The sequence below is a fragment of the Podarcis gaigeae genome, assembly GCF_964106915.1.
Source record: "Podarcis gaigeae genome assembly, chromosome: 1".
NCBI classification, from domain to species: Eukaryota; Metazoa; Chordata; class Lepidosauria; order Squamata; family Lacertidae; genus Podarcis; species Podarcis gaigeae.
This window is the reverse complement of record NC_139678.1, coordinates 40,612,946-40,638,701: the sequence shown is the minus strand read 5'-3', so window position 1 is coordinate 40,638,701 and position 25,756 is coordinate 40,612,946. Positions and strand designations below refer to the sequence as shown.

The following is a 25,756-nucleotide window of genomic DNA, read 5'->3' as shown; positions in this document are numbered from 1 at the left end:
TTTTCTGTCAGGAGTCTGTGGGTGTCTTGCCTAAATCATAGTCATATGCAGACATAACCTTTCCCAAGGTTCAACTTAGTTTGTGTATTGGGGACTGGACCAGAGAAAACCAAAATTTCTTAATTGAAATAACAATTAAGAACACTGTGTGTTCCATAGATAGTGAAAGATTTAATGCTATTTAAAACTGATTTAATGCTATTTTAAGAATGTGCATTGTGTTAAGTCTCTTGAGACTTCCTAGCACTTTTGAAACATCATGAAATGAAGGTGGTACAGCCAGATAAGCAGCTTTAAGGAAGTTTCTTGTTTATTTTTGCAAGGTATAAACATTGCATTGGAGATAGCGACAGGGGAGAAATTCAATCCAGTTTGCATTTAAACATAAACTTTTAAAATCTGCACTTTTTGAAACAACATGCAAACCAAAACACATTTCTTTGAATTTTGCAGTTCAGTTCATCAGCCAAGTAATGTGTACAAAGAAAGCACATACTAGGGTAAAGCATATATAAATTCATATATTAGTGAAAACAACATTAAAATACATTATATTTGGGGACATTGCTTTGCAAAAATGTGCATATTTGGAGCAATTGCATGCAATTATTAAGGAAAATTTTTGGATAAATTTGCACTGAAATGTTGTTGGATTTTCATGAGGACTTAAAAAAAAAAGTTGCAAGCCTATGTGGAAATGTGGAGAACTGGGGGGGAAAAAAGATAAACTGAAATTGACATATTCACCCAACCCTAGTTGGAGATCAGCAGAAGTGAAGGGAATAACGATTCTGCTCTCCTGCCTCAAATAGAAGAAGTGGTACGTCTTAAGTTAATAAAAGCAGTAGTCAGTGTAGTTGCTCTGTTGGTGTCAGCAACTTGCAATTATTGCTGTTAAGACCCTTAACTCTTAAAATATACAAAGGTTTTGATTTCAAAAATCTGTAATTGCGTTTCATTTTCTAATATAAATCTTTGTCGATTTTCCACAAATTATAAACACAACAATATTTCATTTTGTTGAAGTATAAAAAGGTTTGAATTGTGGTCGGGAAGGCAAATGCTTAGGATTTCCTGTTGAAATACAAACTCATTGTCCTTTAAACCAAAACTTGGCCGCCTTATAGATGCAAACCCTATAAGGTAGATAGATATTGCTTTGTGGAAATCTTGTCTTGGCACTTACAATGAGTCCTGAGCTTACGGTTTCTGACAGTAATTCTGTCTAGGGTTTTTGTTTTTTGTCAGGGGCAGAATTCTTGGACTCCCCCCCCCCCCCGGTATTGCATTTGCTGTCCACATTTGAAAAAGGTACAAATGTGATTTGTGAAGACAATTGTATTAAATTGTAACTATTGTGTTGGGATTGAGCTGGGAGACTAACATGTAGACCATGATGAAAACACAGGAATCTCAGATTTTCATTTTAAATGGAGATACTGCTTGTCTCTCATAACATGAAAACTAAAAAACAGGAGGTTACTGTTACATGTTTTTAAATGGCTCAGTAATGAGGTTTGCTTCTCTTAGCAGGGCATTGTCCTTCGGGTCTCCATGGCAATACCTATTTGGCATTGCCGCTCTGCAGTTTTTGTAGCTAGGGAAAGGTTGCTGGGTCTTTCAGCAACACCCATGTAATTGAAGTAGAGCAAGGACTTGGCAGAAGGCAAACCAGCTATGCTCCCTACAAGGTTAACCTTAGTTAATGTGGCAGGTGGTAGAAGGGACTGGATGTCTCTGCGTAGGGTGGTCTTTGTGTAAGGTGGGTCATGGACGACAAAGATACCTGTGTGTGAATATACCACAGACAGGTGCCTTTGTCGTCCAAAGTACCGTACAATTGCCTCTCTAGCTAGTTTCTTGTTTCTAATGTATTTAAATAATTTGTTATTGTTGGGTATAGTGTTTTAAATAATGTGCTCCTTGAATTCTTTTGTTTGCATTCCTCATTGTCTGCTTGCACTGCTTTTGCCAAAGGTTGCATTCCTTTTTGTTCTCATTTGGACAAGACATACATTTTCTGAAGTTAGCTGCCTTGTCCCTAATAGCTTCCTTGACTCTAGTCATTAGCCATGCTGGCATTCTCTTGGTCTTGTTGGCACCTTTCCTAATCTGTGTTATTGTTGTAATTTTGAATAACCAACAAGCATTCTGGAGAGATTTGATTTCCCCTTTCAACTTCCTTTTTACCAATCCCACATTTTTTTGAAGTGCGTTCATGTTGAATTTTCTTAACAGTTGTCTCTGCTTTCATGTATGTTGAATTTTGGGGAGGTGACTATAGTGCTAGCAGTCAGTTCAGCAATGTTACATGTTGTACCAGGTCCTTAGCACCACTTAAGATTAAGCCCAGCACAACCTTTTTTGTTGTGGCTGGGCCATGCATGTACCCTGTCTGTATGAGGATAATTGAAGTCACTCATTACTACATCATTTTGCCCTGTGAATACCTGTGGAGTTCATCCTACATCTCAAGATGAGCATTTTGGCCAGGCAATTGGCAGTACATTCCCAGTACTAAATTACTCATGGGACCCATTAGTGCCATCCCCAATGATTCTGTGTAGGTGTATTCCCTTTTTGAGATTGTTGAACTCTGTGCCCTCTTTGATGTAAAAAAAGACACCACATCCAGTGTGCTCCATCCCTGACCTTTCAGTAGAGTTGGATTCAGAGATACCTTATCATTAATGTCCATTCCACAAAGTTTCCATTGTGCACACTATATTTGATCTGAGCTTTAAAACCAACCACTCCAGCTTGCCCACTTTTTCTCAGAGGCTTCTAGCATATAAGCATCTGTGCATAGTATCTCTTTCCAAATGTCCCTGGCATGGGTGTTCTACCTTACGCCACTTTAGCCTCTTTGAATTGCTGTCATTATTTTTGTTAAAATAATTTGTATACCGCCTTTCATTTCAGGAAGAAATACTAAGGCAGTTTGCATCCTCCTGCACACTCATTGCCTGGTTGTACCCTTCTCACATGTGGAAAAGCATAAAAACATGTGGAAAAACATCCCTGAGAGATGATTGATCCTATACTGAATAATCCCCATCTCCTCACGTCAGCTTTCCCTTAACAAACAATTTATAAGCTTGCTCTGCCACTTCCCCACCCCCACCCCTATTTTAAATGCCAACAGTGAGGTCCTGTCCTATTTCTACAGGCCCTGCTTTCCTTGGTGTCTAATAACTCCAAACCCAACCTCCCAGTGCCACCATCTTATCCACGCATTGAGACTTCTCACCCTTGCCTGCCTAGATGGCCCCACTCATGTAAAGGTTAGCATTTCAAGGAAATTATCTTGAACCTATCAATGCTATCTTTCTACCTGAATTTTGCTTCCAGGACTTCATGTCTACATTTCCCCGTGTCACTCGAGCCAATGTGCACCATGACCACAGGACTCCTCCTCAGTCCTGTCTTCTAGGATAGCTAAATGATATGCAACACCTGCAACCTTTACACCAACGAAGAAAGTCACTATCTGGTTTGCAGGCCTGTCATAAACTCCTTGGCATGGGAGGACATCTGTTCTCCGCTCTCCCCCCAATAGATTCCTTCTAAGGCATCATTTTCTTCTTCCTTAGAGTGATGCCCTTTCCTCCGAAGACTCTCATTTTCTATTACAGCACAGGAACTGTCATCCTGGGAGTGGTGACACCTCTGCCATGCCCCTGAACACTTGGTCTGCCAACTGGTCTGAATTTCTCCAGGCCAGCCAAACACTTGTTCCCTTGACACTTTGAGACTTCATCAGCAAGGGTTCCCCTCTTAAATTCAGAATCACTGTCTTTTGCTGCATTTAGATTTTCAAGATATATTCATAACTGGCAGGTCTCTTTAAAACGGTACTGCATGTTTCAACCATCATTCCTCTGCTATAAAAATTAATTTTGAATTCTTGACCTAGGCCTTTATTTTGCGGGTAGAACTGCAGGGTTTCTCGTCAGGCTGGGTCTATACTTGCTCCCCATGATTTCAGAGACTTGAAGTATGGTATTAGCATGGTTTATTTTTTACTTCAAAATGCATCTTAAATAATTTAATATATTTTAAAAAACAAAACAAAACAAAAAACCCCAGTCTTTGGTCTTTTATCTTTAAGGATAAACAAGACCATTATACTTTTTGTCATAGTACTTCAGATTACCTAATAAACTGCTATAGTTTTAACTATTCCACATGGAAATACAAGAATATAATTAATTAAATGAATTTGCAAGAGTGAAAATGTATCAGTTTCCCAATAAACAGCTGCAATTTAATTTCATTCATACAGACCCTTAACAAATTGCAAAAATAAGTCAACGTAGTTTGTGTTATATAACTTTGGACTTAATATGTTGTTGTTGTTGTTGTTTAGTCGTTTAGTCGTGTCCGACTCTTCGTGACCCCATGGACCAGAGAACGCCAGGCACCTCTGTCCTCCACTGCCTCCCGCAGTTTGCTCAAACTCATGCTGGTAACCTCGAAAACACTATCCAACCATCTCGTCCTCTGCCGTCCCCTTCTCCTTGTGCCCTCCATCTTTCCCAACATCAGGGTCTTCTCCAGGGAGTCTTCTCTTCTCATGAGGTGGCCAAAGTACTGGAGCCTCAGCTTCACAATCTGTCCTTCCAGTGAGCACTCAGGGTTGATTTCCTTCAGTATGGAGAGGTTTGATCTTCTTGCAGTCCATGGGACTCTCAAGAGTCTCCTCCAGCACCATAATTCAAAAGCATCAATTCTTCGGCGATCAGCCTTCTTTATGGTCCAGCTCTCACTTCCATACATCACTACTGGGAAAACCATAGCTTTAACTATACGAACCTTTGTTGGCAAGGTGATGTCTCTACTTCTCAAGATGCTGTCTAGGCCTGTCATTGCCCTTCTCCCAAGAAGCAGGCGTCTTTTAATTTCGTGGCTGCTGTCACCATCTGCAGTGATCATTGAGCCCAAGAAAGTAAAATCTCTCACTACCTCCATTTCTTCCCCTTCTTCTATCCCCTTCATGGATCACTGCCTTGCCGTGGCGAAGGGGCTTGAAGAACTCAGAGAAGCTATGAACTATGCCGAGCAGGGCACCCAAGATGAACAGGTCATAGTGGAGAGTTTTGACCAAACGTGATCCACCTGGAGGAGGAACCGGCAAGCCACTCCAGTATCCCTGCCAAGAAAACTCCATGGACAAAGACAACAGGCATATAAAAGATATGACGCTGGAAGATGAGCCCCTCAGGTCGGAAGGCGTCCAACATGCTACTGGGGAAGAGCGGAGGGCAAGTACAAGTAGATCCAGAGCTGATGAAGCGGCTGGGCCAAAGCCGAAAGGACGCTCAGTTGCGGATATGCCTGGAAGCGAAAGGAAAGTCCAATGCTGTAAAGAAAAATATTGCATAGGAACCTGGACTTAATATAGGAACAAATTATTTACCTTTTGCTTATTTTATCTTTCAATATATATCATATCTGTCTTCTAAATATGTACGTATATTAAAGCATCTTTGCCCTGAACTGTACATCTTGGATTTTATTCCTCCCAAATGTTCGCATGTTAAGATTTACTGTTTTGTATTAAAATGAGATTAATCTTTGTGCCATTAACTCATCCTAGTGTAATTGTGGCATAAAAGCTTTTATGTTGCTTGGCAACTGAAATGAAGTTAATAGGGAAGTAATCACATTACAGGAACAGAAGACTTGTTTAGAACCCTTTAGAATGCTAATTTGCTAACTAGAGCTGATTGTGTTTAACTAATGTAAAACAGCTATCTATAAATATGAACGTTCAGCCTTAATTGTTTTAAAAACAGTGTAAAATGGTGAGCAACTTTGTTGGCAATGAGCTGTAACTGCTAACATTTACCAAAGAATTAATATATAGTCAATGAAAACTGCTAGGGTAAAAATTGTGATTTTCAGTGTTTTGAATTTTTTGGATAGAAAGTATTTTCTGCTGTATGGAGTATATTTGTCAGTTTATTGTTCAGATAAATATAGTCAAACAGCCCTTCCATACTGTAGACACAATGTAATGAAGCAATCCACCAAAAATATCAAAAAGGAGGGGGAAGGAGACAAAATAGCAATCTCTCCCCCCTCCCCCAACATGCGGCTCCAAATTTATTTTATTTATTTTTAAAATTTGTTTACTACTCTGAAGATCAAAGGGCAGTTCACAACATAAAAATACAGAATGAGAACACAAAATACATAATAAAACAAAAACAAACCAATACCCCCCAACCCCACATTTAAAAGACCATAGAATGGTCATTTAGCCAAAGGCCTGGTTATAGAGAAATGTTTTTGTCTGCTACCTAAAGATATATAATGAAGGCGTCCTAGGGAGAGAATTCTATAAATGGGGAGCCACCACAGGAAAGGCTCGTTCTCGTGTTACCACTCTCTGGGCCTCTTACGGAAGAGGCACATGAAGGAGGACCTCTGGCCTTGGCCTTTAATGCCGTAATTCTTGGGGCCAGAATACTTCAGGAATTGTGGCTTCCGGTATGAACCTGCCTAAGATTTGTGTTTGGTATCTGAGGCTATCCTTCCTGTCTCTTTGCTGATGGAATTAAACCGTAGAACAATCTTCCAAGGGAAGCTTGTCCGTCTGCTCCCTTCTTACCAGTTTTATGGAGACTTTTTGTTGTTGTTGCTTGCACATGAATTATGCCTCTTCTTCTGCTATGTGTTTGTGTTTTTAGGGTTATGACTATATTTTTATTTGTCTTATGGTGTATTTACTTTGTTTTGTAAACCTCCTTGGGTGTGCTTGTCATAGGAAGGTGGAGGTGAAAGGCTAATAAGAGACTAATAAAGTTATAATTATAGTTGTACCACTCTTTAAACAACTGCCCACATTAACACACAATGGTGTTCATTATTAAATCTAAGCAGGTCTTGACCTGGTCAGTGACAGAGTGGAAGACATCCTTGGAACTTTTCAATAGAAGGGCAGGCTAAAAGTGTACTCAGTGCCATTTAAAATGTATAACTAATGCCATTTCAGAAACTTATTGGGAAGTACAAATGCTAATCAAATGCAGTTTTTGACGTAGTGGACTATGTAGTTTCTGACATAGTGGACTATGCATCTTGCCATAGAATAACTGCATTTCAAGGGGGAGAAAATCTGCTGCAAAGCATTATTTGGAGATGTAACAGTTCACTGTCTTTTTATGTTTCTGTTTTAATTTTATTTCTACGTACTGCTAAAGCTTTTTAGTTGAATAGCAAGATATGTCTTATATGGTTACCATATTTCAGAAAGTGAACATCTGGACAGAAAAGTTGTTGAGCTTTTTTTAACAAAATTGAAAGGAAATTGGACATTTTTGAGGGAAATCTGCAAAAACAACACTGCTGACATTGGTTGCCATATGTCTGGATTTTCCTGGACATTTAGCTGGTTTCCGCCCTGACACTGCTTTCGGCTGCAGTATTCCAGGTATGTCTGGAAAATTCCGGACGTATGGCAACCCTATGTCTTATTAAACCTGCAGACCCTAAGCATGCTCAACTTGAAATTAAGTTATGTGGAAACCATCAGAGCATCTAAGTGAACAAGGTTAGGATGGGTTGGGTCATATATATTGATTTCTGCTGTCCCTGAAATCTGAAGTGTGCCCATGTTTCTTGTTTCAGTACTAGTTATAACAGGGATGGAGAATGTTTGGCCTTCCAGATGCTCTTGAACTATCAATTTCCATGAGCCCTGACAATTGACCATTCTGACTAGGGCTAATGGGGCTTAAAGTCCAACAACATACTAGCTGTTTTTACAATATATTTGTAAATTACCTTGAAACACCTGTAAAAGTTGATTCATAAATTATTACACAAATAAACATCTGAGGGGCCACAGACTCCCAATCTGCGACTTGTTAGGAAAGTGAGAAATGAGTCTGGAATAAAAACAGAAGACCCATAATTATGTGGCATGTCAGGGTAAGCTAACCCACTGAAAGCAGTTGAAGCTAGCACAAAATGTAAAATGTAGAGTTATTTATTATTAGTATTATTGTTTGTTAAATTTGTATACAACCCTTCATCCGAAGATCCCAGGGTGGTTCAAAGCAGAAAATGTGAGAAAATAATATGTACAGTGAACCAATTCAACCGTCAGTTTAAGAAGAATTTGGCCCGTGTGATAACCATTGCTAGCTATCCTCATGGTAGACGCATTAAAATTAATGGACTTAAGTGCATTGATTTCAGTGGGTCTACTCAGAGTATGAATTACACACACACACACACACATATGTAGGAAACACGAATGCAGCCATATTGTTTATAGCATGTGAGCAAATGATTTCTGAAACTGAGAAAGCACTGAATATTGATAATGAGCAGCATTTCCAAGACAATTCTATTTTTATAATGCAATGTTATTTTATTTGCAAAGTAGCCATAACTAAACTATACCACATTTTAAAACGGGTTCCTAATGCAAAATGTGGTAATTCTAACAACACACTTCTACCGCATTTAACATTTACTCAGAGGGTTTCTTCCCAGCATGGTGTGTGGTTTTACTGACAGGTATGGAAGCGGAAATTAGAGTGAAGAAATGAGAGTGAGTCTCATAAAGCTTAAAGTGTTCAACTTGTTAAGGCTAAGATAAACTGAACAAACTTCAAGTGCATTTTGAAACTGTGCGGAAGTTGACTTAAAAGAATACTGTTTGCTACTTGTGCTCTTCTAATGCTTTTGTTACTACAGCGTGTGTAGCTCCGCATGAGAATGTATGAAAAATCCAAGATTTAGAATATAGCATAGATGTTGTTCTGTCTACTTTTGAGTAAAGAACTTATGAGCTGCTGGACAGTTTGGGGTATACCTAGCATATATCCAGCATTTGGGACCTGTAGTCAGTTTTTAACTCCCCAGATCTTTGTGGATTTAATGCAGACCATACCCAGTTGCTTCACTGAACACTGTAATAGGAGGTTCAGCTTTGAAGAAACCTTGGGTCTACTTTTAACACAGTGGCCTACATAACTGAAGGGCACCAATAGGAGCAATCCTGAACCAGCTATACTGGTGGCTGTTAGTATCTGGACCCAGTTAAAGGAGCTGGTTCTTACTTTCAAAGCCCTTCCTAAGCCTGGGGTCAGTGTATCTTTGAACATCTGCTTGTATGAGTCCACTTGCCTTTTCAAATAATCTTTGAGATCTCCACGTACGGTAACTTCCCTTCCAAGAGGTAAAGTTGCCAAGAGAAGAGGGGGCAGGGCTTTCTCTGTAGTTCTCCTAACTCTGTGGAATGACCCCTCCCCAAAGGTTCAACGCTCGCTGCTCTTCCTAGTTTCTTTGGGTTTTCATCATTTTGTGTGTGTGGTTTTTTTGGAGCACTGATAGAACTCATAATTTGCTTAATGCTTTGAAGCAATTGTGTTAAGTGATGTTGTTACCCACGAAGAGTTATTATTGGAGTAATACCTGTTACATGAAAATGAGGGTAAACTTCATTGTTTTGCTGATTCTATTTAAGGGTTTTGTGATTTTTATGATGAATTATATTTTGGTGCTATATTATTTTTTGGTGTGCTGTTTTGCTTTAGTATGTATGTATTCTCATAAAATGTTATATATAAACACATGCACAACTGTGCACACACATGCATTATATAGATATATATTAATACAACTGTTTCCTCCTAGAACCATGTGCGGGTTGCTTTTCCATTTCTTTTCTTATCCTTTCCTTAATTATTTATTATTATGGAGTCACCTAGTAAACCCTGTCAGCAGAAATTGGCTTGGGGGTTCAGGAGAACCACCATAACTGTGGCGGGGGGGGGGAGGGAGATTGTTTTGTCTGGTAAGCTGATATACTTGCACAGGCAGACCATTCAACATCACATGATGCTGAATTCCTGTGGGTTCCTTAGAAAAATACAGGGGAAATACAAACAGATTTCTAGTCCCCTTTAAATACCTTTAAAGCTAAAATGGACTGGAAACAACAAAGCAAGGGAAATCCATGTTTGGATTGCCTGGCTATAGAAAAAGAAACACAATTTAAAGCAGCTTCTGGGAACTTTGATTTTTATCGGAGCAGTGGTGCTGGCAGAGAAGGGTTGTCATCCTTCCTTCCATACAGTTTTCCTAATCTGCTCCCCCCCCCCCTGTTTTATCCTCACCACAATCCTGTGAGGTAGGTTAGGGTCAGAGAGAGAGACTGACTCAAAGTGACTCACTGAGTTTCATGGCTGATTGGGGTCTGCTCCAGTCGAAACCAGAGCTCTTAGAGATAGTTTTAAAGTAACAGAGAAGGATACCCCATATTATTACTATATTCATCTAAAGAACTGCTTCAAAAGTATATAATTCTGCTTTGTTGCCTTTTATTCACATCTGGCAACATTTTAAAAGATGTTAGAGCATGCATTTACCTTGTTTCAGGGGAATATATTGTGTATTAAACAAGCAAGGAGCTTATGCTTCTACTCAAACCAGCAAGTGTCTTAAGAATTGAATGAAATTGCAATACTGTATTTGGCCAAAAGCCACAGAACCGTAGGCGGTTATCAACACTTGCAATGTAAGCCTTGGCTTCAATGTAAGTACTAGGGAAAATAGTTCACACCAGTACGCCCTGCAGCAAAATGAGTGTTAATGTTTAGCAAGTACTTTCACTAGCATTAAAAAGTGTCATTTGTCACTTTGTTTAGATAATTGATTCAGTCCTGTTCTTGGATTTACTTCTCTGTAAGCCTGAGTGGCAATTTAGTCTAACTGAAGATCTGTCTGTATATAATCTAAGATACTCTTTTGGGAACCAAGATAAACCCATCTTAAGTGCTTTGTTGGAGAGTAGGCCTTGCACTTGTTACTTTTCAGGTACTGTACCTCGGTTTAAGAACAGCCCTGTTTACGAACTATTCGGTATAAGAACTCTGCAAAACTGGAAGTACTGGTAGTTAGCGAACTTTACCTTTGTCTATGAACAGAAGCCAAACGATGGAAGGGCACCGGTGGCGGGAGGCCTCATTAGGGAAAGTGCGCCTCGGTTTAAGAACGGCTTTGGTTTAGGAATGGAATTCCGGAACGGATTAAGTTCATAAACTGAGGTACCACTGTAGTTTTAAGGAAGAATGCAAATTCACTTGAAGGGCTTCCAGATCCCTTGAATGTGCCTGATGCCTGATGACGCTTACCTGCTTGTAAAAAACACTATTCCTGCAATGCCGCATTTCTTTAATCAAACTGTGGATGGGGAACCAAGGGAGTAAACTATCAGTAAGGTCCCAAAAATGAAGAACATGGATGGAACACCTTCCTTTTCTGGTTTGGAATACTGTACCTTCCCTGTCCAGTATCTGAGCTTCGACACAGAAAGGATGGGGGTTGGTGAATCACTAACCTACACCCATGAAATCCCCAGCTGGGTTCCAAGAGACTGTAGGTCCTCCACTTAAGTTCACTTCCCAGTCTTTTGAGAACCCAGTCCAGCTTTCCTCCATTTCCCCCCCATGACATAGAACTGAAATGTCACACACATCTGAACTGACATAGAACTGAAATGTCACACACAAATTTCCTAGAAAAAGAGATCTCTGGGAAGTTTCACAATGCCTAAACCAAGTTGGAAAAGGGCACCACCACACTGTCAGCTGGTCCTTGACCAATATGGGGCCTGAGTCATCTTGCTACATGATGTAGCCTATTTTGTGTATTGCATTTTCACAGACTTGGCTTGGTTGGTTGTAATTATTCATTGGTTGTAATGGTTGGTGGTAATTTTGTTTTATTGTATTCCGATATCTTGTAAAACTATATACAAACTGGATACTTAAATTTTGTTCATTTGTTTTTTCGTTATATTTTGAATCATTATAGGGTGACAGTGTGTTTTGTTGTTGTTTATTTTGCCATTTCTGTAGGTTTTATATCTCCTTGAGTACATTAATGTAAAAAGGTGCTCTTCTAATTAAAAAGGAAAGGCAACGGAGCCCACAGGTAGGTGCAGTTAGCCTGTCTCCCAGTGTTTCTTCTGATGACCATACAGCCCCTTGCTTAGTAAGCTATCCGTGCCATAGAAGGGTCTATGAACAGGCCAAGCTGGAAGCTAGAAAATCTAGTACAGACTGTGTTGAACTTTCCCCCCATGTTCCTAATAACACTGAATTGCTCTTTTAGATTCAGAAGGAAACCTGCTTAAAAACTACCAACTGCTGAAGGTAACACTGAGCATGCACCGGCTTATTATCTCCTCCACTGAGATGCTGCGAAAACTTATTGATCTATATCCTTTTAAACATTTGCAACTATTTCATTAATTCCTAATAGAGAAGCTATGGTATCATTTGGGGGAATGGGCATTCCTAACAGCAAATTCCTTAATGAACATGAAACAAATCAGGTCCTTAGAATTTTCTTGGTCTTAGTTCCTATATTCTATATTCATCACACCCACCACCCACCCCTTTGGAGCCTGTTACTTAGATGTAACACAGTTTGGACTTTAAAAAAAAATCCGCATGAAAAATTGCATTAAAATGTTTATTTTTAAGAGTAATTTCTCTCAAAATACTGGAAGGACTGCACTGGAACACTTGGGAAGAGCAAAAGCTAGTAATTCCAATCAGCACATTATTTTGGGAGCTGCATATGAGCTTGGTTTCATACTATAGTTTTCAAAGTTCCAGTATAAGGCACTTTCCTATGGCCACAAGAATATAATCACTGGAATCTTCTTGGTTGACAACCCTTGGGTATCACTGCTCACCTGTTAACTTCAAACCAACCAAATGAATATAAAGCTAGCAAAATCAAAGTTTGCAAATATAGACCATTTGAACTGAAGGATATGTAGAGGTACTAGCTGATATTATCTACATATTGACCTGGTTTATGCATCACTTTAAACCATAGTTACACGAAACTGTGCTTTAACTATGAATGTACAGCATACTGATGAAATCATGGGTGCTTTGCTCCTCCCTTGTTGCCACTGCATTGCCACAAATTAAGTTATTATCTCACTTAGTATTACATCCACAGCCAGGCTCATGGTTTGTTTCTCTCCAAACAAACCATAAACTGTAAACAAAGGTTTGGTTTAAAGTGATATGTGAATGAGGCCATTAGTATCTTTTATTCTTTTGCTAAAGTGTTGGTTGCTCTGCTCTTTTTTTTAAAAAAAAAAAACTGTTTACATTTTTATGTAACAAAATTTTATTATGACAATATTCTGTTATTATTTAAACAATTTAGCTGTAATATTAGTATTTTCAGATGGGTTTTATGAACTTCCTTCTTTTCTATAGGCTTTTGACATATTTTCCTTAGCAATTTATTACATATCTGGATGCTCTGGAAAATAATTCTTCTGTGCTTTGCTATAAAATATGTTACCTTGTAAGGTAAGAACACTTCTTTTTAAACAGATAGTCTATTAAATGAAACTTGTGATGAATTTTTTCCTTTTTTGGTATTAATCAAGTGTGTTTTTTTAAAAAAGAAGGGAAGTATTTGTTAGGTCATACCTTATGATTATTTTTAGGGCAATAAAAGCAGACATTTATTGTGCAGTTGTTTATCGGTTGTGAAAGATCAAGGCATGGTACTTCATCTACTCAGGCAAACTGCAGCCTTGGGGCGCCAGGTGAATCTTGGCTTATTTTGGTCCTAAATATGGTCTGGGAAGAGAAAATAAATATTTATGTGCTGGTGGTGACACCAAAGATGCAGCATTTACAAACTTTTAATTTGTAAAATGTTTTTACATCCTAATATCCATGGACAGATTTTCACTCTTGTAATATAGCTTTGCCAGTCTCCTACACTGAACTAAAATCCTGAGAGCCGAGGAACATTTGGGAATAACATTGTGGGGGTGGGGATTGCTATGTTAGGAAGGGTGGGTGAAAATTAACAACCCCCATTCTAAGGGCCCAAGGAGATGTGATATTATTAGCAAACTAAGCAATTTTGGGGAGTGGGGGCTGTTCTAGGTCGGGAAAATAGTGAAGACAAAGGGTTAAAGCTCCCTCCCCAAAGCTGCCAAACTAGATTGTCATCCCCCCTGTTATGTACTGAAGGTCTCACCCTGGGCCAGCAGGGGGATACTGTAGATAGTTTTCACTCAGGTCCACATATGCAAATAAGGGATTGAAAGTGACGTTCAGTGATTGGATAGTTACAGAAAGTGGTTACTGTTGCGTTGTAGTGGAGCTCTATATAAGCAGGCTGGCTGAACCCTTCAGTTCAGTTCTGTTCTGGCCTTTGAATAAATAAGAGCTATTTGAAGAATCGCTATGTCGTCTGATATGTTCACCCACAACTTAACACCCCCCCTTTAAGTTTTAAGATTATGAGTTCTATGAAGACTGTGTAATCCATTCTCCGGCACTGAACCAAATGTTGGATATTGATAATGAGGCACAAGAAGTAATGGGAATGGCCGCCAAAATATAAAACATCAATGGGAAACTTCAACCCTTAGATTGACAAAGTATACGTGAATGTGGGTCATGATAGTAGAAACTAAATGGCCTAGGTACAGTAAACCATTGTGCCTTAGAAAATCAAGTTGAGAAACCAACATAAAGCAAGGCAGAAACAGTAGCCACAGCACTTTCAAATTCAACATTATATGTAGGTGGAAAATTGCCCAGGAAATCCTGCACAGTCATATATTTAATTTCAAAAAGGTATATTTCTCAAAAGTGACATAATTTCTTAGAATCAAATAGAAATCTTATCCAACGAATAAAGAGGAGGGGATGATTGTGAGGAGTACAGCCTCCAGCAAGCCAAATGTAAGCCAGAAGTTGAGAAGGAGTCTGAAGATCAAATTTGCTAAATGTATTAAATATATTTTAAATATAGCAGAAATCGGAAGATGGTTGGTTAGGTGATAAAGTGGATAAAGCTAATGATTTATTGGGTTTGTGTCTACTAATGGCATACAAAGTTATAAATACAACATAATTTTATTGTTGTTATCAACAGGTATTGGATAAGAGAATTCTGGGTCATGTTCAAAACAGATTCCAATCTTACAAACGCCATGGAGGAATTTCAAGAATTGGTGAGAGTTAATGGTGAGGAGTTGCACTGTCGCCTAATTGACACATCTCAAATGTGAGTGTCAAGGTCTTAATATATTGGGAGAAACACACACACACACACACACACACACACACACGAAAGCTATTGCTGCTTAAAAACCTCCAAGGAAGGAGAATCTCTAATGTTCTCTCTGGTGTTTTTGTGAGTCCTTTTTGTATGAACAGGAAGGATTTGGCATCTAGTCTTTTTTTTAAAAAAATAACATTTATTGTTTTACATTTTTGTAAGTTGCAATTTTTACTTGGGTTTTGTATTTGTTTGGGCACCTTGGCCAAAAGGCAGCTTAGGAATAGACTTCAACAGTAATAATGACCGGGTATAAATTGCCATAGACAGGGACTCATTTCACACAAATGGTGTCCCGTTGCAGTTGTGATTCAAACATGACCACACAGTGGATTGCACATACAAGTTGGGCCTTTAGAAAAATGTTTAGGTCCAGATTCAACTAAACAGTTGTGCTGTTTAGCTAGCACAAATGAGGCTTTTTCCTGCATACCCCACATTTCTTGGGGGAGGTGGATTCTGCTAAAAAAAGGCCTCCCCCCGAAGCAGTATTTTTTCTTTGCAGAAGAATTCGCCTTATGGAAAGATAACTTCAAGCAATAGACACATATCTGTCTGGCTCCTGTCCTTGTTGTGTCTTTGCTTGATTTACTTCTGGGTATTTTATCTGGTTTACTATAAATACTGGAGAGAAATGCTCTTATCTGAAGTTCACTTCCTGCAGTTCTCTCCTTGAAAGAAAGACATCTTGCATGTGATATTACTTTCTGCTAATTCGGTTAAGCAGTGACACCTGATTAAGCAGAAGGATATTGAAATTAGTTCATCTCTTGGCTGTGAAAATTATAATACATTTGTTGCGTACTCGTATCCATTTGAATTCATGTCTTCACTGAGGACACAAATTGCAGTTTGTTCATTTAGTTATAATTGGAGCAGAATGCAAATATGGGCAGCCAGTTCTAAAAAAACCATGTATCACTGGTCCTGAAAACACTGCTAGGCCCAATTAATGGTGTTAGTACTAGCATATAAAGCCCTAAATGGCTTAGGACCCAAGTACCTAAAAGAACCTCATCCACCTCAGACCTTATGATTGACAGGTGAGGGCTTGTTGGTGCTGCTGCCGCCAGGGACTGTCTGGTTGGCATTGACCCATCATGGCCTTTTCAGTGGTTTCACCCTGTTTCTTGAGTGCCCTCATTCATGAGGTGGCTCTGACTCCCTCATTATTAGCTTTCAGGAGGAATTTAAGAACATTTCTATTTACTCAATTTGATGGTTGAAGTACACTGTTCCTGGAAACCCTGAAATCGCTGGCTGAGAGAAAGTTTTAAATTGTTTTTATAACAGTTTTTAGACATCTGAGGGCAGCCCCGTATAGGGAAATTTTTAATGTTTGATGTTTTGTTATGTTTTTATATCTGTTGGAAGCCAGTCAGAGTGGCTGGGGCAACCCAGTCAGATGGATGAGGCATAAATAATAAAATTATTATCGTGATTATTATGTTTTTTAAAACTATATTGTCAGTATGATTATTATTGTGGTTTTTTGCCATGTTCTCCTTTGAGAGGGATATAAATTGAATGAATGAATGTGTGATTTTGTTTGGAAAGGAATATGCTAGTAAATTTTGCTGCAGACGATAAATTACCCCTTTTGGTTTTCCTTTCTCTTTCTTTTTAAAGAAATGCCCGAGAGTGGTCCAGAAAGATCACGCAGCGGATAAAATCTAATAGCAGTAAGAAACGGAAAGTGTCACTACTCTTTGATCACTTGGAACCAGAGGAGTTGTCAGACCACCTCACTTACCTTGAATTCAAATCCTTCCGACGGATATCAGTGAGCAGATGGATTTTTTGGTTTTAAAATAGTCTAGTCTAGTAGGCTTTGGGGACATTTCCTTCCCAGTGGATAGAAAGTTACAAAAGGCAAATATCTTAAATACTGTTAATGGGTCATAATGGATTGCATCCAATGGTGACATTTGACTAGCAGATGTTGTTTATGTTCATACAAGGCAAGTTATTCAGTTTTTGCCAAGCTGCTTACCTACTATAATCCTTTGCACCATATTTCATCCTGTTATGTAAGGTCCCCCCAATCTTCAGATTCAGTTTTTCATCAGGTGTAGGAGCAGCTGCAGTGAATCTTGACTTGCGGAAGTGCTTTTCACTAGTGTAAAGCCACCACTGGATGCAACCCATTAAACCTGGCAGTCCTATTCTGTTGGGCCAAAATTGTGCATGATTTGTTTTGCATCAGGAACAGGTTGTTTATAAATATCAGTTATTTATTCTCTTCACCCTTTTGCTTGAAAATGCATAACCATATTGCTCCAAAGCTGTGGAATGTGTCCCCCCTCAAAACCCTAACATACTCCTCCTGTCTCCTGAATAACATTGCTCAGATTCTCAGATGTAAGTTTAGCAGTTAGGGGAATAAACTGTAAAAGCTCTCACTTAGTCATGTGTCAGTACTTTTTATTTTAAGCTCTAGGTTCATGACTCCTCTCATGTGCTAAGTTAAAATCTAACAGCCTTGAAAGCTGGAGTCACGTCTCTGTGTATCCCTGACACACAGACACACACACACTTATATAATGCTTAACATTTTGCCATTAAACTGTTAATGATTATTGGTTACAAGAAGCGTAGGGATAATGTATTTCCTGGTTGTATAATAGAAGTTTTCCCTTTAGTAGTCTGAGAACAAATTAATAAGCTTCTACAGAAAGGAATTACTTTCACTTGTTTTCCAGAACAATACCTTGGTGTGGTTTTAATTAATTAAAATTAATTAATCAATTAAACAAATTAAATAATAATAGGAACAACTCTCATCCTCTGTGTACATATTTGACTGTAATCCAAACCCAGTGATGGTTATATGCGAGCATATTAATATAGGATCGGTGAAAAATTAAGTAGGATGGTCTTTATTTCGGGTTAGTGAATCCATAACACCTTTTTGTCAGGTTCTGTCTGTCAGTGGTTCTGACTCCACCCACAGCTCCTGACAGATTTACCTGTGAGGGAATGTGACTGAAAAAAGGTTGCCCACCCCTGGCATACAGTTTGCTCCATGTACTGCTTAGAAATAATGTATGGAGCAGCTTGCCATGTGGATAACTTTGCTCATATGGAGAATTTCTAAGCAGCTATTAAAAATGTCCAGTTTGGGGATGGAGATGTTCAAAATGAAGCAGGACACCTACACATTAGGTATCACATAGCCATTAAAGACTTTAGAGCAGCGTTTTCCAAAATTATTTCAAAGAGGGCCAGATTTGATGAAGTGAAGGGCTCTGTGGGGGCCAACCAGAGGGTCAACCAAAGTTGTTGAGCTTTTTTTAGGATTTTACCCCAGGAAATAAACCCCCACACCCACAACGGACTTTGGACACGCCTGCTTTAGAGGTCTGTCTCACAGCAAAACAGAGGGTGTAAGGAATACAGTAATGGAAGCAGAGTTAATGTTAATTTTGCTCCACCAACCTTCTTTTCTTTTAAGCTTCCAGATTATCAGAACTACATCATGAATGGCTGTGTGAAGGACAATCCAACCATGGAACGCTCAATTGCTCTTTGTAATGGTATCTCCCAGTGGGTGCAGCTAATGGTACTCAATAGGCCGACACCGCAGCTTCGAGCTGAAGTATTCATCAAATTCATTCATGTGGCCCAGGTCAGCTGTAAATTGTTTTGAGTTTTTTGAAGTAATTCTCCCCCCCCCCCCCGCACCTATTTAGAATAATTTGGGAAGGGCGAAATATATAAATGTGGGCCAGATTGTGGATACTGACATTGAATTAAATTGTGTTAAATGGAGTTAAATCTCACTGAGGTCAGGTCTCTCTCTGTTCTATCATGTCAGTTGAGAAGTATCAAAATCAAAAACTGAATACTGAGTGTTCCAATTTTTTTTACACAGAAACTTCATCAGTTGCAGAATTTTAATACATTAATGGCTGTGATAGGTGGCCTTTGCCACAGTTCCATCTCTAGACTTAAAGAAACAAGTTCTCACGTTCCTCATGATATTCATAAGGTTTGTTGAACTCTTCCCTCTGTTCCGTGTCTTTATTTTGCAATATTTGTATACTGCTTTTCAGCCATAAGAATTGTAAAAGTGATTCACAATAATGAAATCAGATTTGAAAACAGACTATATTCCTCTCACAATTATGGGTCCCTTTCACAATAAATATACTCATTTATTATTTATGCCACCAAAATGGAAATATTGCTCAATTAATAGTTTGTTGAGTTTTTGCCACTGTAGCTAAAGCCTGATTTATAAAAAGAGAAGTTGTCTATCATGTGCTTACAGCTATCATGTGCTTACACAACACTCATGTTGGTGGCCTTATTCAGATGTAAAACTAAACCATATTTGAGCATCATGAGAAAAAATTTCAGCAACCCTCAGACTTGTGAGCTCCCCTCCCTTCTCCTCCAGTGGGATTGCAAGGAGGAGTTTGGAATCCTTCACTTCTGTTTTTAGATTAAGCATACCGTATTTTTCGTCCCATAGGACGCTCCGTCCCATAGGACGCACCTAGTTTTTTTGGGGGGAAATAAAGGAATTTCCCCCCTTTATTTCCCCCCAAAACCAGGTCAGGGAAACTGAACCAGGTCGAGGAACAGCGGGATGGCGGCGCTGCGCCTCCCTGCTGTCCCCCGAGCTTGTGGGACTGGCCGATGTCTGCCTGGTGCGTGGGGCGCTCTGCTTCAGCGCGCCCTGCCCGCCGGGCGGCAGGCTGCTATCCGCAGCATGGGGAGCCCTGCGGGGAACTCCTGCAGGGCTCCCCACGCTGCGGATGTCGGCCCGGCGCGAGGGGCGCTCTGCTTCAGGGCGCCCCTCGCGCTGGGCGGCAGGCTGCTATCCGCAGCCTAGACAGCCCTGCGGGAACTCCCGCAGGGCTGCCTAGGCTGCGGATGTCTTCCTGAAGCCTGGAGAGTGAGAGGGGTTGGTGCGCACTGACCCCTCTCGCTCTCCAAGCTTCAGCGAAAGCCTGCACTCACCCCATAGGACGCACCCAGATTTCCCCTTCATTTTTGGAGGGGAAAAAGTGCGTCCTATAGGGCGAAAAATACGGCAGTTTACTGTGTTTCTGAACATGGACAGTGGCGAGTTGAAACAAGCAAGTTTCACTTCAGCTCACGGTATTTAAGATTAACAACAGTTTAGGATTGAGGGACCCAAGTGGTGCCGTGGGTTAAACCACAGAGCCTAGGACTTGCCCATCAGAAGGTCGGCGGTTCTAATCCCCGTGACGGGGTGAGCTCCCGTTGCTTGGTCCCTGCTCCTGCCAACCTAACAGTTCGAAAGCACATCAAAGTGTAAGTAGATAAATAGGTACCGCTTCAGCGGGAAGGTAAACGGCGTTTCCGTGCGCTGCTCTGGTTTGCCAGAAGCGGCTTAGTCATGCTGGCCACATGACCTGGAAGCTGTACGCCGGCTCCCTCGGCCAATAAAGCGAGATGAGCGCCGCAGCCCCAGAGTCGGTTACGGCTGGACCTAATGGTCAGGGGTCCCTTTACCTTTACAGTTAGGATTAGGATGCTATGCTAAACTGCAATTAATCTAAAAAAGATGTATAAGATTCTAATGTCATCCACTGTCATCCACACTAGATAAGGGAAGGGGACGGGGGAATCATGAGTCCTAAGCCATGGCTTGAAATTCAGGCAGTATATTTACATTGGATTTAACAGCAAGTATGTGAAATTCATCTGCTGGTGATGTGGTTCTAAAGTGGCCCTAATGGTGAGCGTAGTGAATTAGTGCTTTTCTTTGTTTTTCTTTAGGTGTTTAATGAAATGACAGAACTGCTATCATCTTGTAGGAACTATGATAATTATCGACGTGCTTACAGCGAGTGCAGTAACTTTAAGATCCCTATCCTTGGAGTACATCTAAAAGACTTGATCTCCCTTTATGAGGCCATGCCAGATTACTTGGAAGACAAAAAAGTTAATATACATAAATTGTATTCTTTGTATAATCATGTCAATGAACTGATACAGCTGCAAGAGATAGGCCCTCCCCTGGAAGCTAACAAGGATCTTGTTCATCTCCTCACAGTAAGTCTCCGTCTTTACAGATCATATTTTAAATGTCTTTTACTTTCCCCCATCCTGTGGAATTATTTAAATGACAGAAAGCTTAGACTGTTAAACCAGGCCAAGCAATTTTAAGGTAGGCAGCGTATTTGTTCCCTGTAGGTCTTTGCTCATGATGTTGTTGTTGTAGACCAGTATGATGTTGTTGGCATTTGTCTGTCTTGGGATACAATGGCAGAATGTGCTTTTGGAAGTTTACTGTTGGAAGGTTACAGTGCCTGCGGTGGCTGTAGAGACTGATACGGGAGCTGGCTGCAGCTGGGTGCAACGAAAAGTGTCCAGGTGTGTTGCTGCAGATGCACCATGGTATTTCTTCTCCCTGTGCCATTCTCCCAGTGGTCATTTCTCCTCTGGATACATGACCTGACTGTCTGTCTCCAGCCACTGCAGTCATCTGCAAGGGACTGCTTACATGGCAAGGTTAATGTTGCTAGCCTTTGTGTCACAGATGCAGACATCTTTGTAATGCCCAGTTGGTCTGGTGCCTGAAGACGGCTCCTTGGAGATTATACCACCTTCACTTCTGTGGACATGACAAAGCTAGCGTAGACATCACTGAGACAGGAGTGTGAACGTGCTGGGAATGTTGACTTGGGAGAGCACATCTTTGAGACCCTGTCCTGTCATGTGATACCCAAAAGTTTCCTGACACAGTGCATTGTAGGTCTTTGCTCTGCAGTACAATGACATATCAATAGGGAGATAGACCTTGTGATTTTTGGAAAACCACTAAGAGTGTGCCTACTTGCTTTCCTGAGGGCTGGTGAGTCCACTTCCATGAGATCATTCACTAACATAATGCTGCTAATTTATGGTGCTTCATTATGGCCCTTTCAGATACTATACTGTCATGGTTCAGTTGCGATGCGAAACCACATCACTTATCTAGGTTGTCCTACAGCTATAAGGAGTTCTAGAATAGATGCACAGTTGCCTTCTTAGATTGCCAGATTCCGTGTAACTTTCCATGCCAGTGGCCTACTTCTGAGAGTGGAGGGTGAATGGTAGGTGTCGCATGGGTACATACCACACACTGCAGCTCACCTGTGTGGGAGTGAATATATCAGCATGGTCTCATGGAGCTCTAAACGCATGGAAACCCTTTTTGGGAGTATCTGCTCTGCAATACTAAGATTAGAATTGGCTCTAAGAACTGAAGCTGTAAGATGCTTCACCCCACATGCCACTGCTATCACAAGTTGTTCTCTCGTGGACTTTGGTCCACAAAACATTTGCTTCCCATTACATTTTAGCAAAATAACTTGACACATCCAAAAAAGACAGATCTGTGATCTTTCACAATATAAGTGTAAAGGCACCTTGAGTGAAAGCTGCCAACTTGAAGTATAAAAATTACTTCTGTATTGTTGGAAATGGGATTTTAAATTCCATTGTTGATTCTCTTTCTTTTAAACGGTACTTCTAATACTTTCTGTTAAAAAAAAATCAAAATCAAAACAATAGTTTTTTTAAAACACAACACAACACCATAAGCTTATACCATTTCAGTATGCATTATAAAATGCTTCAGTTACACTTCTTTTAAAAAGACAAGCTCTTGCCAGAGAAGCTGCAGCAACTTAGAGAGTAAACTGTTTCTGTGTTTGTTTTCAGCTGTCCCTTGATCTTTACTACACGGAAGATGAAATCTATGAACTTTCATATGCACGAGAGCCAAAAAGTCACCGGGCTGCAGTAAGAATCCTAGCAATTCAGTTATAGTTTCCATGCATTAAACCTGCATGTTGGTACTTAACAGTGATATTTTTACTAGATTAGTTTGGGTTTATATCCTGCTTTTCTGCAAAGAAATCGTGCTTTTAATTACTTGGAGTCACTTAACGTGCAGCAATAGCTTTTCAGCTCTGTTATATTTCCATGAATAATGCCATAGCAAACCACTCTGTAACCTATTCCATTTATACATTTCAGTAAGAACAAGATCCTTAATTCAAACGAGCAAAATAACAATATTTGTTGCCCAGATGCATCAAAATCATTTTGGAGCACATTATATCAGAAAATTCTAAAGAAGTTCAGCACTAGCAAGAAAAAAAAAATAGAATATTTACTGCTTTGAAAATCTCACCTAGCAACCAGTATACCAGAGCAGAGATAAATACCAAAAGGCCACAAATTAGCTGGATGGTAGAACCCTCAAACCAGTATTTCACCACAAGCCAGGCAGGAGGTCAAAAGGGAGCCAAACCAAGCCCTCTCAAAGCCAGGGATAGTGACAAGAGCATATATTGTGACTATCATTCCCCAGGACACCTCAAGCCTAATCTGGCCTCTCACTACAGGCCAGAAAACCATCTGGGGAGAGTAGGGAGGAGAAGAAGAGAGGGCCTGGCTACTCTCCAATCCCCTTTTGAGTTGCTGTCTTTGGAGTCAGTCCAGTAGCTGCTGAAGCAACCCAGTATCTCAGTTCTTCATGGGTGGGAGAATGGGACTTCCAAACTCAGGGCACTGATTGGCTTTTGGCTCTGCTCTGCTCTGCTCTGCTGTCACCCCATGAGTGATTAACGGACTGGAGGAGGCTCCAGACGACAGCCACCTTCCTTCAAACCTTCCAACGCTGCTGTATTGCAATGCACACCAGGATATAGCTAAGCAATGGAACTTGAGACTTTTAACCTCAGGGCTGTGGGTTCGAGCCCCACATTAGGCAAATGATTTCTGCATCACAGGGGGTTGGACTAGATGACCCTTGCTGGCCCTTCCAATTCTACAATTCTGTGTTCTATGTGACAGCATCTGAATGTGAATATTTCAAATGTAGGGAAAGTGCAACTTGCCAACTGTAATTTGGTATCTTCCATCCTTGTGAGAATGATACAATCAGAGTGAGGTTAATAGCATATAGACTGTGGAATTCTCTCCCCTCAGAGTGCACATGGCTTCTATGCTATGGAGGCTTCTGAAGCAATTTTTCTTAAAAAAAAAAATTCTAGAGAGTTACATAACCAAGTATAGTTCACGTTACTCTCTGTTATTTGTTTTAATTGACCTCTTAAGAACTGTTACTGCCTTTGCAGGTTTCGATTATTTTTATATCATTGTGCTTTTATGATTGTGTGAGCTGCCATGGGTGAGCTCTGCTCCGAAAGGTGGGATTATAAATAAATACAACTAGGATGCACCAAGTTAGTTGTGTCTCACTGGTTTACTTACATTTTCAATATACATGCAATGCTTAATTTTTTATTTTTTTTGGTAAGGATATTTTAAAACATCTAGGAATAACTGCTCTTAACAGATGGATTTATTTTTTCTTTCAATGACATGAAAATGAAGTTTGAATGTAGATGTATATAATTCTTATTTTAGCCTTTGACGCCTTCTAAACCGCCAGTAGTAGCAGACTGGGCCTCTGGTATAGCCCCAAAACCTGACCCAAAGATCATTAGCAAACACGTTCAGAGAATGGTAGATGTAAGTATGCGAATTGTTTATCGTGCTTGTTTTATATTAACATCTTGCAGGCCTGATTTGGCTCATGGTACATTCATGGTACATTCACCATGGGAGTAAATATCCCTGTTGCAAGTTTCCCACTCATTTCAGATTTCCCATTCTCCTTGCGGCATTAACTGGGACCGTCATGCAGTAGGTTTCTCTGCTCTCAGCTTCCAAAAGCATGGAGCAAAAAGAGTGAAACATGCTTTCTGATGGTGTCCTCAGTTCATACTGTGAGTGCTGTGGATGTAAACAGCTGGAGGTGGGAAACACAACATGGGGCTGCTGATCTCAGTAGTGACCATAATGTGTATCCCAGGTATAAGAATATCAGTACTTTCACTTATGCTTTAGAGAGATAACCTAGATTTCTCTCTAGATATAGGACCCCCACTGCAGCATATAACTTGCAATTTACTGTGCCCAAGGAGGGGAGAAAACTGTGAGAGCGGAGGAAATGTAAGAGAATTTACGAGATGTTCAAAGAATAAAGGAGGAGAGTGAGAGAAAAGCAGATAGGTAGCCATAACGTGTGCTTTGTCAAGTTGTGTTAAGCTAAGTGAAGTCTTAGAGTAAGGTGTGTACTTGACAAAGCTGCCATATGTATGCAGCATATGTACTTATGCGCAGAGACCATAGTCAGAGCAGCTTGCAGAAGTCACCTTACTCCAATATACGTAAATGCTAGTCAAGAATCTGCCTCATAAAACACTGCGCAGGTTTTTCCTGAATGTACATAGATATGCCCACAAGCTGTTGCCATTGTTGCATTATATAACACCTGTACTAAAATGCATTTAATTTTGAAATTAAATTACCATGGAAGATTGTCGTATTTGTTTGTATAATATTAACTTGTAGCAAGTGCTTTAAAAAGCCAAACTGAAGTGATTTTTGGTTGGTTCCATTTAATTTCCCCCCTTTTGTTCTGTTCAGTCTGTTTTCAAAAATTACGACCATGATCTGGATGGCTACATTTCTCAGGAAGAATTTGAGAAGATTGCAGCAAGCTTTCCTTTCTCATTTTGTGTAATGGACAAGGACAGGTGTGTACATCCAAACAACATTTATGCTTTTGCTCTTCCATTTT

At 40.0% G+C, this 25,756-nt stretch overlaps 1 protein-coding gene across 1 annotated transcript in view; it reads left to right on the top strand.

Moving 5' to 3' along the window:
• Nucleotides 1-25,756, top strand: part of RASGRP1 (RAS guanyl releasing protein 1) — a 46,341-nt gene that overhangs the window by 12,778 nt on the left and 7,807 nt on the right. The window contains exons 3-12 of the mRNA XM_083744528.1: nucleotides 12,136-12,241; nucleotides 13,299-13,361; nucleotides 14,953-15,084; nucleotides 16,768-16,921; nucleotides 18,593-18,766; nucleotides 19,013-19,129; nucleotides 20,893-21,168; nucleotides 22,822-22,902; nucleotides 24,538-24,642; nucleotides 25,603-25,712. Coding sequence (XP_083600654.1) covers nucleotides 12,136-12,241; nucleotides 13,299-13,361; nucleotides 14,953-15,084; nucleotides 16,768-16,921; nucleotides 18,593-18,766; nucleotides 19,013-19,129; nucleotides 20,893-21,168; nucleotides 22,822-22,902; nucleotides 24,538-24,642; nucleotides 25,603-25,712 — 1,318 coding nt within the window. The remainder of the gene's footprint in view (nucleotides 1-12,135; nucleotides 12,242-13,298; nucleotides 13,362-14,952; nucleotides 15,085-16,767; nucleotides 16,922-18,592; nucleotides 18,767-19,012; nucleotides 19,130-20,892; nucleotides 21,169-22,821; nucleotides 22,903-24,537; nucleotides 24,643-25,602; nucleotides 25,713-25,756) is intronic.